This window comes from Littorina saxatilis, linkage group LG17, assembly GCF_037325665.1.
Source record: "Littorina saxatilis isolate snail1 linkage group LG17, US_GU_Lsax_2.0, whole genome shotgun sequence".
Classification (NCBI taxonomy): Eukaryota; Metazoa; Mollusca; class Gastropoda; order Littorinimorpha; family Littorinidae; genus Littorina; species Littorina saxatilis.
The window spans coordinates 36,901,918-36,916,416 of record NC_090261.1 but is presented as its reverse complement, the minus strand read 5'-3'; the positions used below and the strand labels follow the sequence as shown (position 1 = coordinate 36,916,416).

At 40.0% G+C, this 14,499-nt stretch overlaps 1 protein-coding gene across 1 annotated transcript in view; it reads left to right on the top strand.

Annotated features, from left to right (window-relative positions):
- The window catches only part of LOC138953274 (homeobox protein aristaless-like 3), a 39,099-nt gene that overhangs the window by 5,807 nt on the left and 18,793 nt on the right, over positions 1-14,499 (top strand). The window contains exon 2 of the mRNA XM_070325073.1: positions 11,388-11,695. Coding sequence (XP_070181174.1) covers positions 11,388-11,695 — 308 coding nt within the window. The remainder of the gene's footprint in view (positions 1-11,387; positions 11,696-14,499) is intronic.

Genomic DNA, 14,499 nt, shown 5'->3' with positions numbered 1-14,499 from the left:
TGTTACCAAGTGTGTAAAGATTTCTTCCCCATTTGTATAGTTATACACGCTCACACACACATGCACACACACACACACACACACACACACACACATTATTGGTACATTAGTACCACATTTCACCCCTTCCCCTCCTTTTCTACAAATATCTTCCTTCCTTCCATCATGCACCTTCACCTCCTACCCTCACCCCTCAGCCCCTATCCCCTCTTTTCCTCCTCCCCCCTCCCTCCCATCCACCCTCTCCCCCTTCCAGTTGCTACCTGTGCATGAAGCCGTGTTAATGAGGATAACCCGATATACTTGTGGCAATAATTCCATTTTCACACGGAGAGTGATACAATTTGAGGGCAGTATTGAATTATGCGCGCCGGATCAAGAGCGCGGGCTTCATCAAGCAACCAACTAGAAACTCGGCCATTTCCTTCCGCGCGTCACAGCTAGTTACTAGCTGCCACTGCCATCATGGCGGCATCCGTGTCTCGATGTTTTCTGTTTTATTGCGATTTAAGGAGAAAAAAACAACGGAGTTTTTGTGCTCGTTCATGGATTTGTAAAAAATTTATATGACAACAGTTGATCATCAAATCGTCAACTATATATGAAATTGTGCTGTTTCTTCCGTTCATGGATTTGTGAAATGTTGATGTGACAAACATTCATCATCAAGTCGTCAACCATTGAAATTCTGCAATCCTACAGTTTACCGATCAGCTGCTCCTGCCATCACTGACGATGGTACATCCGTAAGGCCTTTTTTGTTGTCCTTATTTGCCGTGATTAAAGAAAAATAAGGAAAAACGAAATTGTGCTGTTTCTTCTGTTCATGGATTTGTGAAATGTGACAAACATTCTCCATCAAGTCGTCAACCAATGCAATTCTGTCATTTGTTAGTGTTTGGTTAACCTACAGTTTACCGTTGAGCTGCTCCTGTCATCATGATGGCACATCCGTAAGGCTTTAGTTGTTTCCCTGTTTGCCGTGATCAGAGAAAAGTAAGGAGAAATGAAATTGCGCTGTTTCTTCCGTTTCTTCCGTGTCAATTTGATGTGATAAAAGTTTATCATCTGGTCGTGAACCATAGGAATTCTGCAATGTTCTCCTGCGTAAATTGTCGCTCCAAGTTACTGTGGCTTCACTGCTATCATTTGTGGCATCCATGTCTCGATGTTTCTGTTTTGTTGTCAATTGCACACACACACAAAATAGACTTTTTCATGGATTTATTTAAAAGTTTGATGTGACAACTGTTGTTCTTTAAGTCGTCAACAACAGAAATTCTGCACTGCCCGCGCGTCCATGTCACTATATAACTGCCAATACCATCATGATGCCATGCATACGTGTTTTCTGTTTTGAAGAAAGAATATTTTATTTGTTTTTTTGTCTGTTTGAGATCCCCTCGCCTGTTCATGGACTTTAACAAAATTATTTTTAAAGTTGTATACAACAGAAAATGATTACCGAAAAGTCTGGATTTCCTTTCGCGCGAAACGCCGACATAATTACAAGCTACCAATTACATCATTGTGTCATTCATGTCTTGGTGTATTTCTGTTTTGTTGAGACGAGAGAAAAAAACCGGAAAAAAACCTTTTAGCTCCGTTCGACTGCATTATAAAAATGTTTTCCGGCCCCAATCATGAATTTGTAGACAGACAAAAAATCAAGGTAAAAACGTAATATATGTTTAAGACAAAGTGAAATGAATAGCCTTTACATAGGCGGAATTTCATGATTAAATATCGAAAGGAAGAACAACATGGCGCCAATCCAGTTTATACACAAGGCTATACTAATAATGTGTGACAGTTATTTCAAAATACAAATTTCAATTTTAAAATCTAAATTAATACAATTGAAATTAAGATTAGAAGTACCAACTTTGACCTTGTTTGGAAGAAGAAGAGACCGGAACAGGTTTTCAAGCTGCAGAAAACATTGGTTTACTCATGCCGTGCTCCATACTTGAATCTGATGGAAAATACTAAAGTGCTGGGATCTTGCCGGAATTATTATTTTTCGGCCAATTTTTGAACAATTAAAGGGCAGTTTTTGGCGTTTCCACGCGTGAGAACAATTATGCTGCTCTGCCCAAAAGATGGCAACATTTTCGGCGATTTGTTTGAAGTTTTGGCGTGTTTCTGCGGACAACAAACGATATGCCAACTATAGTTTGTGGAATATCACTTGAGACTGACTAATTTCACAATCACACAGATCTAGACTGTGTGATTCTACGTATATTTTTGGTGAACCGGCAATGAATTGGAGTACCCCCGATATCATCATGTCTAGTCGACTTTTCCTGGTAAGTTTTATTCAGTTTAACAGAATCAAAAAACAAGAAAGGTATGTTGTTGGAACGTTTAATTATTGACAAATCAAAACGTAATGTTCACAGATAAATCGACCCAGCGGTCTTTTAAGCGCACAGGCACACACTAATACGACATAATTTATCTGACAAAATGTTCAGCCGCTTGCAGGGAAGACACGGCGCAGCTAAATTTCCCCTGTGTTCCCTGCCAACGCGCGATTTAGAGCCATTTTGAAAAAAATATTAAAAATCAACAACACAAGATAACCTTACATACCTTATGTTTTTGCAAAGTTTGAAACTTACTCTTTTAGAAAATATATGAAACATTTGAAAGTACATACCTTTTGTTGTCTTCATATCCACGCAAAATATCCAATTTGAAGCAAAACAAAAAAACTTTCTACGTCATGGGTTCATCATACACAATGTCATGATCGACACTTGCATTGCCCGAATCATCACCCAAATGATCGTCCATTGGCACAAAATCGTCACCAGAATCTAAAATATCATCTCCACTATCATCATCACTGAGGTCAAGATCAGAACCGTACTGAATAACACGTTCTAGCACTCTTTTCAAGTTACTACGTCTCAGCAGAACGATCCGCCATCTTGGAAAAGTCAAAACACGTGGGTCGCACACCGTCAACAAAATTTTTATTAATCCCAACAATTTAAGGGAAGGAACTGTTTACAGTGAATGGTACCACTGTAGACAGATAGAAGTTCATTGCAGGGGTTGTTTCCCTTGGTCAGCAGGACCGTTTACACCGTTAAAAATTCGTGATATCCGTCGGAACTCAAGTGCCGGCACGCAGCCAACGCTAAACACAGATGTCGGAATTCCAGTTCCGACGCGCCTCGAATGAGTTAATAGGTTTAAATAACAAAGGGAAGCAAGCATTCTGAATGGAGGCAACAGTAAGTGAGCGCTGCGCGGAACCTGTCCCCTGGCACTTTAAAAACAAATGGTTTATTTTTAATGCTTGGATTTTACTTCCCATTCTTTTGCGCTTTTCTTTTATTTATTTTTCCTTTTCCTTTTCTTTTTCTCATCTAAAAAAAAATCATTTCTATGCCCCGAACAGGATTGTTGAACAAACCATTGGACTGACTCAGTTAACGCCTTGGCATCGGAGAGAACAGGAAGCCGTGAATGATAAAGCGACTGTCATACGACTGTCATGCTAAAAAATGTTAAACTTTATTAATAATCTTAATTGTTATGGCTCTGTCTATTAAGCTTCTCTAAATGAGAATGGCAAAGAAACGACTCATTTTCATACTTTGCCGCATGCACTGTGCTAAGTCGATTGATTGATTTGTGATCATACCGTCCTTGTTTGTTAAGCTTTATTTTTATTCCGTCTTTGTGGTGTTCGGCAAAAAATTGAAAATGAAACTAACAGGGCTGATTCTCTTTCAGAATTTGAAAGCGAAACAAGCAAACAAGCAAACAAACGCACACAATCAAACGCAAATTTTCATGATTAACCTTTTGTATTGTAAGTCGTCTTTTTTTTTATCAAGTTATAAAACTATGACATCCCACCGGAAAGTTGATTCAATCGAGTTCTGTATTACGGATGAAAAATCTGCTGAAATCAGGGGGGATTGTTAACAGGGCCGATTTTGCATTGCTCACGTAGAATGATAAGCGATTTCAAAAGCTGACCCAAGTCTTCCTCGTCTTGTTCCAATTGTTACCAGTCTTTTAGCGTATCATCACACTCATGTCCCCTGAATGGCTATCTACATATGAGGACAAATCCAAAAGCAAAGAGACTGCCAACGTTCCAAAATTCAGAATCAATTTAATTACCTATGAGGACGTTAAGCCTACTTTGGTGCGACAAAAGTCAATAGAAAATCCTCCATGTGAACAACGCTTAACATGTATACATTGTAGCAAACAGTTGAATTTGCATGTGTGGGTGTTGCTAAGGGTTCAGATATTTTGAAAGTGCATGCACATAAATAAGCATAATATCAAAACGTGTTGCGCAGATGTAACGGTATAGTACGCTCATTATATCATTGATCTATTTGTTGATCTATTTGGTTATTTAATAAATCAATTAATTATGTATTTATTTATCTTTGCATTCGTTCATTCACTCATTAATTAATTAAATAATTAATTATTTCATTCATTCATTCCTTTCTTTCTTTCTTTCTTACTTTCTTTCTTTTTTTTCTTCTTTTTTTCTTTCTTTCTTACTTTCTTTCTTTCTTTCTTTCTTTCTTTATTTGTTTTTGTTGTCAGCTTATACATTTCTATCAGTTTACCATTATTCGCCGGTATTTCAAAACTGTACCTGTGTTGCTGTGAATTAAAATTGTTTATGTGTCAATATGTGAAGTATATTTAACAGAAAAGAAACAGTCATGCAAGCCGCTTTCCCCACAGTTTTTCTTTCTATGTTTCCGATTGTGCCGTAAAACTTGTTCTTTATTTTCAAACCGCAAATGTTTTCCATTGCATTTGTTTGTTTTGTTTTGTTTTGTTTTGTTTTGTTTTGTTTTGTTTTGTTTTGTTTTGTTTTGTTTTGTTTTGTTTTGTTTTGTTTTGTTTTGTTTTGTTTTGTTTTGTTTCGTTTCGTTTCGTGTGTTTGTTTGTTTGTTTGTTTGTTTGTACATTTTTCATGAATATTAGACGCGACCGTTGAGTATATATGCTGTAGAACTGATTTAAGCATCATGCAGCCCAGAACGTTAATTGGTACAGGTTCCACGTCACTAAAGTGAAAACATTATCCTGATGACATGCTTTTTATCCGCTGTGAGGCGTTTTCTTCACGACCCGAACCTAAACCCATATATCATGCGTACTTAGATTTGTATTGTATTTTATTTTACTGTAAAGTTACATCCGTGTCTGATAAAATCTCTGTAGACCAATGTGTACTAAAACCAAACCTTAAATGATCCTATCTCTAAAAACAAATCCACTGAAACACGGCAACATCATAAAGAAGGGAGAAACGGAAGAAAGAAAGAAAGAAAAAAATAAGAAAGAAAGAAAGCAAGAAAGGAAGAAAAGCGATCTCAAAATGAAACAAGTCGCGTAAGGCGAAAATACAACATTTAGTCAAGCTCAGTCGAACTCACAGAATGAAACTGAACGCATTGCATTTTTTTCCGCAAGACCGTACACTCGAAGCATCGTCTGTTCACCGCTCGTGGCAAAGGCAGTGAAATTAACAATCCAGAAAAGCGCGGTAACTCTCTGAACGTGTTTTTAATCCAAACATATCATATCTATGTGTTTTTGGAATCAAGAACGGACAAGGAATAAGATGAAATTGTTTTTAAATCGATTTCGAAAATTTAATTTTAATCATAATTTTTCTATTTTTTAATTTTCAGAGCTTGTTTTTAAACCGAATATAACATATTTATATGTTTTTGGAATCAGAAAATGATGAAAAATACGATAAACGTAATTTGGGATCGTTTTATAAAAAAATAATTTTAATTACAATTTTCTGATTTTTAATGACCTAAGTCATTAATTAATTTGTAAGCCTCTAAGCTGAAATGCAATACCAAAGTCCGGCCTTCGTCGAAGATTGCTTGGCCAACATTTCAATCAATTTGATTGAAAAATGAGGGTGTGACAGTGCCGCCTCAACTTTTACAAAATGCAGGATATGACGTCATCAAATACATTTATCGAAAAAAAGAAAAAAAAGTCTGGGGATATCATACCCAGGAACTCTCATGAAAAATGACATAAAGATCGGTCCAGTAGTTTACTCTGAATCGCTCTACACACACACACACACACACACACACACACACACACACACACACACACACACACACACACACACACACACACACACACACACATACACACACACACACACACACACACACTCACACACACACACACTCACACACACACACATACACCACGACCCTCGTCTCGATTCCCCCCTCTATGTTAAAACATTTAGTCAAAACTTGACTAAATGTAAAAAAAGAAAGAAAGTTTAGAGCGCTTAAACTTCAAGATTACCCGCCTCCCGTTTACGCCACATATACCAGTCTTAGTGACCCTGATAAGGTAATATTTTGTAAGAATGACAACAATAGAAGTAACTAGTAGGGACACAAATCTATTTGCAGTAGCGCCCTTAATGGCATTTATTGACAACCTTGTGCCTAAATGTTGTCACTTTTGATTGTCTTCGTCGATTCTTCGATCAGTATGCTCGTTGATGATGTTGTCTTTGTAATGTTGGGCAAACAGGCAAACAGGCAATGAATTTAGTAGAAATGTACGAACGGAGTTGTCAAAAAACCCTATAGAAAACAACAACAGAAGCAAGAAACAAACAGAAACACGAGGAAACAAACTCACAATATAGTAAGCAAATAAACAAAATGGCAGTCACCGCAGAATGCCGCGAGCAGACAGGAACGTGCAGGAAATAACAAAACACACCAAAACCCCGAAATAAAACAGAAAAAAAGAAACAGCCGCAGAATCGAGAATCTCGAAAGCTTTTGATCCTGCTGGAAGGAATTTAAGGATTTGTTCAAGTACTACTTGATCAATTTTCGGCTTCGTGGAAAATCCTGCAGCATTTCAAGATTGCAAGAAAGGAGATACTGCTTATCCCATGCGTTTTTAAATCTATACGCTGAAGATTACATTTTAAATCCGAAATGCATTATATGCGCACATGAGCTTTGGCGCATTGTGCAAGGAATTTCTTTAGTTTGCGGTTTGAGAGCAGAACCTTTTATGAGAGATAAATTTCATTAATGGGTGTTATAATCATTACTGACAGGTATCTGTTCTGCTGCGTTGATAGTTTCTGACATTTTTGAGGAAACAGTCTTATTTTCTTTCTTGCAATTTTGGATACACCATGTACCAAGGCATAACTAAGTACATAAAACTAGTGAAAACTTGTGTGAATTAACACACACCAAGGTAAATGAATTAACTCATGTATTTACGTAGAAAAAAAAAATAACATAACAAAACAAAAACAAAACAAGACAGAGACGAAAGAAAATAGATTATAGCTCTTTGTGCTAATTGACACTCTAGAAAGAAAATTATATATGAAGTCTTATATATCGCGCGCGTATCTCCACACTCGGACTCAAGGCGCAGGGATCTATTTATGCCGTGTGAGATGGAATTTTTTACACAATACATCACGCATTCACATCGACCAGCAGATCGCAGCCATTTCGGCGCATATCCTACTTTTCACGGCCTATTATTCCAAGTCACACGGGTATTTTGGTGGACATTTTTTATCTATGCCTATACAATTTTGCCAGGAAAGACCCTTTTGTCAATCGTGGGATCTTTAACGTGCACACCCCAATGTGCACCCCATCCTCTCAGACCCTTTCCCTCCTCCAGCACACCACCCCCCCCCCCCGCCACCCCACCACCGCACCACCTCTCTCTCTCTGTCACGGATGTCTGCTGAATGAATTTGTACGCACGTTAATAAAATCCATCAACACACTGCACAAAGACAGCGGAGTTGTTTAGTTAAAAGCAAACATAATCTCACTTATTCACCTTCTTCCCCTTCCAACTCACACCACCCACCTCCTCTTTTCAGCGGACGATTTTTTTAGAAGCACGTGTCCATATTTGCAAACACGTCCTAAAACAACACAATATAGTTCTCTCTCTCTCTCTCTCTCTCTCTCTCTCTCTCTCTCTCTCTCTCTCTCTCTCTCTCTCTCTCTCTCTCTCTCTCTTTCTCTCTCTCTCTCTCTCTCTCTCTCTCCTTTTCTGCCACCCCCCCTCCCCTCCCCTTGTTCCTCCAGCCCAAACCCACTTCCTTCTATCGCTCAGGAATGTTTAGATGCACGTGTCCCTGTTTGCAAACACGTCGCAAGCGGCACACTTGCAAGAAATTAATTATTTCCCGTCGCCCGCCGTGGGGCCTGGGCAAATCAGGCGTGCGAACAGGAGAGCGGGTTCTTGTCAATTTTCACGACTGAGACAATCAGAGCGCGTGCCGCTAATAATTGAAAAACTCATGCATGCAGCATGCACGTGCCCTTTGCAAGAGAGACCGAAAAGTCGACTTTGAAGATGGGGGTGCGGTGGTTTGAGGTTTGGGGGTAGGAGGTTGGGCTAGGGGCGTTGGGGCGGGTCAGAGGGTGTTGTAGTTGATACAAGTGAGGAGTTTATTTCGCAGCAAAATTTGATAAATGAACAGTTTATGTTGATTACAGACTGGTTCTGTAAAACACACACACAAAACAAATAGATGTTAAAATTAAATTAGACAACGCGTAGAAAAATAACCCGTGTGCAATAATCAGTATATAGGGCTTAACCCACATGTTTCTTTCTTTAAATAATATCAATGTATTTACCTATTTACCGCAACACGGTGGCCTAGTGGTAAGGCCCGGCCGGGTCATACCTAAGACTTTAAAATTGGCAATCTAGTGGCTGCTCCGCCTGGCGTCTGGCATTATGGGGTTAGTGCTGGCTGGTTGGTCCGGTGTCAGAATAATGTGACTGGGTGAGACATGAAGCCTGTGCTGCGACTTCTGTCTTGTGTGTGGCGCACGTTATATGTCAAAGCAGCACCGCCCTGATATGACCCTTCGTGGTCGGCTGGGCGTTAAACAAACAAACAAATTTACATATTTCTTTCTTAATGTATTTATTCATATATCAATGATGGCCCGCAGACCGGTTTTAGATATAAAAAATAACAACTTTAGGCTCACTTTTAAAATGTGTAAGCAAGGGTAAAAAGAATGCGTCAATGCTTACAAGTTAGTTTGAGGCTTTGGGGTGTATTAATATATATAGTTGTGGTTGTTATGCTTTGCTCATGTTTGTGTTTATTTCAATTTTTCATTTTCATTTTTACTCTTCTTTTTGGATCATTTAGTTTCTTTCTTCTTTTTATTTTGTGGCTCATTTTGAGCTGATCAAAATAATGTATTTTCTGTCTGTACACACTCTTCAACACCTCGTTTCGTTTATTCATTTAAAACAAATCCAAACTCGAACCGAACAAAGAGAAAGCAAATCAGCGATCAAATGTTTGAAGTTTATTAACCTTTCAACACAAGTTAATTTGCATCTCGCATCGTCCGCCAGATGAACCTAAACTGGCCGTCGCAGAAATGTTCTGCAAAAAAAGAGAAGGGAGAGCTCTCGAGTTGCGATCAAACTTCGAGGATGAAAGCAAAGAAAATAAAGTCGATTTTATTCTCCTCGTTCATTAAGCAAAGTGTTCCTTATGCTTCGTGCTCAGAATGTATTATCTTCTAAAAAGCGCGTTTACTGTTGATTGATGTCAATTTTAATGGGATCGGTTGATTTTTTTGGATTTTTTTTTTAGGTGTGTGCTATGTTGTGAACAAACAGCAGACCGGTATTATCAAGTGAAAGTTTTAACTCTTTCAGAATAAAGAGCCAATACATATATAATTATGCTCTAATGAGCAGTAAAGAATGTTTTGTGTACGCTTGCGTGTCGGGGGTTTGGTGCGTCTCTATGTCACTGTATGCAATCATGCGTCTTGTTTTTTGTTTTTTTTAAAGAAATCCATATTGACAGAGTTTGTTCCCTCTCTGTTAGAATGTTTACATCTGGTTAATCAGTGCTGGTGTTGCTGTTGTTGTTGTTGTTGTTGTTGTTGTTGTTGTTGTTGCTGTTGCTGCTGTTGTTGTTGTTGTTGTTGTTGTTACTGTTACTGTTGCTGTTGTTGTTGTTGTTGTTGTTTTTGTTGTTGTTGTTGCTGTTGTTGCTGTTGTTGTTGTTGTTGTTGTTGTTGTTGTTGTTGTTGTTGCTGTTGCTGCTGTTGTTGTTGCTGTTGTTGTTGTTGTTGTTTTTGTTGTTGTTGTTGTTGCTGTTGTTGTTGTTGTTGTTGTTGTTGTTGTTGTTTTCAATTTTAAGATGTGGCTTTGCTTGTTACCTTTTGATTTTCTCTTTGTTGTGTTGTTTTTTAATAGTATTTTGCTTAATTTTTATGCAAGCATTCAGAAGAATGTTAAAAAAGAGTATTTAAACTGTACAATATCCGCCATTTATATTATATGTAATTTTCTAGAAATAGTGAACACCACTATAAGCATTATGCTTGTTGTTGTTTACTCAATATGCGTTTTTTGTAAATAATGCACAAACGTTAAATAAAACAGTTTAAACCAAAAAAGAGTACGATATATAAGAATTTTAAAGCGTGGTTTTAGGAATCTTTTTTATTTATCTATCGATTTCCTTCTTTATTTTCTTGAATTCAATAATGTTGTTCTTGTTCTGTTCTGTAATCACATTTTACTGGATGTGTTTTCGGTTTTACATATTTTCACGCAAAAACAAGCAAACATAAATTATATATTGTTATTCTCGTCGTTATGAATGTTTAGTATTTTGACTGCCACACAGTTCAGTCATACACAAACTGAAATAAGTACTAAAAAAAATGAACACACAAAACCCCTCTGTCAGCTCACGGTCATATATGGTGTATTGGTACATGTACTTTATTTCTCATTCGCTTTTATTTACACCCCCGGTATAGGGGTGTGTATAGGTTTCGCACGATGTGTTTGTTTGTTTGTTTGTTTGGGTGTGTGTTTGTGTTCGCATATAGATCTCAAGAATGAACGGACCGATCGTCACCAAACTTGGTGAACAGGTTCTATACATTCCTGAGACGGTCCTTACAAAAATTGGGACCAGTCAAACACACGGTTAGGGAGTTATTGGTGGATTAAGATTCTACACGGACTTATAGAGGGACATATTAATGGTCAAAGGGAAATAACCTTCTCAGTTGGTGGCAGTGAGAATGGTTATTTCCCTTTGACCAACGGGGGTGTTTTTCCTACCTCGGAGGAATTTCTTGTTTATTTTATTTTTTAACAAAGAAACAGAATCTTATATACAACAAAGAAGCATATTAACTAAAACCAAGAAATGTGTTCTTATATGGAAACATTTGTTGAAAGCCCCTCCCCCCCCAAAAAAAAAATGCTAATAGTCTGCAAATAGCTTAATAAATTATTGTCTTAATCTGTATTTCATTACCCTTTCGCAGGTCAAGAAGGAGCGTTCAAGAAGATCAAGTCGGAAGGTGCCAGCCCCGTCTCCCTCTCCCTATCCTCCTCCTCCTCCGTCGCCCCCTCCTCCCTGCCAGGGGCACCCAACAGCTCCTCCTCGCCCGCTCAGGGGCACACGCCCAGTACGGGCTCGTGCCCGACGCCTGCCCGACGACGTCACCGGACCACCTTCACCCAGGAACAGTTGAGAGAGCTGGAGAATGCGTTTGCAAAATCGCACTATCCGGACATCTACTGTCGCGAGGAGCTTGCCCGCATCACCAAGCTTAACGAGGCCCGGATTCAAGTGAGTGCATTCTTTTGTGGATGAGAAATATGATGTGATGATGATGATGATGACGAATGTAACAGGTTTATTGTGGAAACAGAAACCAACAAAATCATGAAATTAAAATAGCTCATGTTGGGGACCAAGGACATCAGTTTTATGTGGTGCCAGGACACAATCCCCCCCCCCCCTCTTGCAACCACATATACCCTCATATCTCTTGTTCTCTCTCTCTCTTTGTCTCTCTGTCTCTCCCCCCCCTCTCTCTCTCTCCGTCTTTCTTTCTCTCTCTTACTCTTTGTCTCTCTCTCCTACTCTCTATATGATTGAATTTATATTTGTAATGTACGTCTGTCTTTATGTGTTGTATAAAGGACAGGTTGGAAGAATAGGCTTTGCCTGAAACCTTTATCCTTTTGTAATAAAGTTCTGAGTCTGAGTCTGAGTCTGAGTCTGAGTCTCTCTTTCTCTCTATCTCTCGTGCAGGATGCAAGACATTTTCTTCGAAGCATAAACGAGATTGTTCTTGACGTGTTTGCGAAGCCGATGATTATTAAGAACAGCAACCCTCCTGTGTCCAAAGTGCTAAAGGAAGCTGAAGGGGGAGGGGGGGGGGAGGGTAAATACAGCTACCTTGTTTAATACGGGATTTGAAGATATTCCCTTATTATGTCCTCTATAGTTGCTATAACTCTGGACAATAATATTCAATAATCAGTAAGTCAATACCGGAATTTTCAGTGGTTGCCCTTGTTTGCGGCTATAACAGTTACTGGTACCCACACCCCAAGACTGACACACGTCTGAGCACACAAGCCGTCCACTTTGTTTAAGACTCTCTCGAATAAAAACCGAATAATAACCAGTGACCACCTTCACGCTTTGTGTGTCAACATTTCTTCAAATTTGTTCAGCTCTCATAAAATAAAGAAAAAATCTGGCACCAGAAGTAACCCGCATTGTTTTATTTAGTCAAAAAAAATCAACTTAAAGGCTCACAACACAAGGTGTTGGCCCCCCTTCGCTTCTTTTTGTGGGGCCCCTAATCAGAGTGTGTTCTCTGCAGTCTCTGCCTCTAATGTCCCCAAATTTGTTCTGCCTTTTTCTCGCGGCGGAACAATTAATTTTCAGGGTCTAAGACTGGAGGGGGGACACAAGAGAAGAGCGGTGGGAGGGGCGGAACGGACGATTATGACGATAATTAACACGCACACTGTCGCCACAGGGGTGGGGGTGGGGGGAAGGGGGGGGGGGGTGAAGACGGGGTGGGGGGGGGGGGGGAGTAGCGGGAGTTTCGATATGCAGGGAATCAAATCTGGTGGCACATTTTCTGAGAGAGAGAGAGAGAGAGAGAGAGAGAGAGAGAGAGAGAGAGAGAGAGAGAGAGAGAGAGAGAGAGAGAGAATTGAATTGAATTGAACTTTATTTAACAAGGATTAAGATTTAAGGCTACGCCTTTTCTTACAATCTGTCCTGAGACAGAGAGAGAGAGAGGGAGAGAAAGAGAGAGAGAGAGAGGGAAAAACAAACAGACAGACAGGCAAACAGACAGACAGTCAGTTACAAACAGACAGGCAGACGGGCAGACAGACAGAAAAAAATGGATGAGTTAAAAAAAAAACTCGAAGAAAAGAGAGAATCCTCGACTGTGGATCCCTGGGAGGAGCCCTGCCCCGGGGCGGGTCCATTTTCCTGGCACCAAGCCGCCATGTTGACGGCTCGAGTGTTGTAATTACCTCCCCTTGACGCTCCCAAGCGATCGGAATGCTCTCCCCTGCTCGTCTCGCGCTGTCACGCGGAATCTCGCCGACAGACGGCGCTAAGGGTCCGAAGCTTTGCGGGGACTATTCCCTCTGGAACCCCCGAGTTGGGTTTCTGGCAGCTTACAGCTCGGTCCTGGCTTGCCCAGGATTGTCCACTAATGGGGGAGGAGGGAGGGTTGAGGGGGGGGGGGGGGGTAAAGGGAGAGGGGTGGGGGAGAGGGACGGGGGAGTGTTGTGGTGCAAACACAAATCTCACTGAGAACAGGACGTTGAAGTGGCAAGAGTCACAGTTTGGGGCTGAATTTGAATGATCTGACTTTTGGTTACCTTATTTTTATTTTGTTTGTATCTGTTCTGTGGAAAAATATCATTCAACGGCGTTTTTTAATTTATTGTTAATATCATAGTTGCAGAAAAGAGTGGGTTCCCGATTACATGTAACTGTATGTAAATTTTTATGTATTCTTCTGAACAAGGGATTATCGTTGTTTTGTAACCAACCATATTTCTCAGCTTAAAAGAAGTCTCAATGAAAAACTGAGAAGAAGCCATGATTATCACAATACAAATAGGCGTCAAAGGGTCTTCTTCCGCTTACAACGGACATGAATTACAATGAAGATACCACGCTCGCCGATACCGTCGCCTTACGGGCAATGAGCGCAGTCATTTTGAGTTGCGACGAAGGCAGGCACGTGCTGCTAATCGCGCGCACGTGACCGATGACGTTGTTCGCAACAGGAAACCTCTTTCTCTTCCGAAGCCTCTCTATGATACCAATACAACTTGACACGTGACCGATGACGTTGTTTGCACCAGAAAACCACTTCCTCTTCCGAAGCCTCTCAGTCTATGATACCAATACAACACGTGACCTATGACGTTGTTTGCACCAGGAAACCACTTCCTCTTCCGAAGCCTCTCTATGATACCAATACAACACGTGACCGATGACGTTGTTTGCACCAGGAAACCACTTCCTCTTCCGAAGCCTCTCTATGATACCAATACAACACGTGACCGATGACGTTGTTTGCACCAGGAAACCACTTCCTCTTC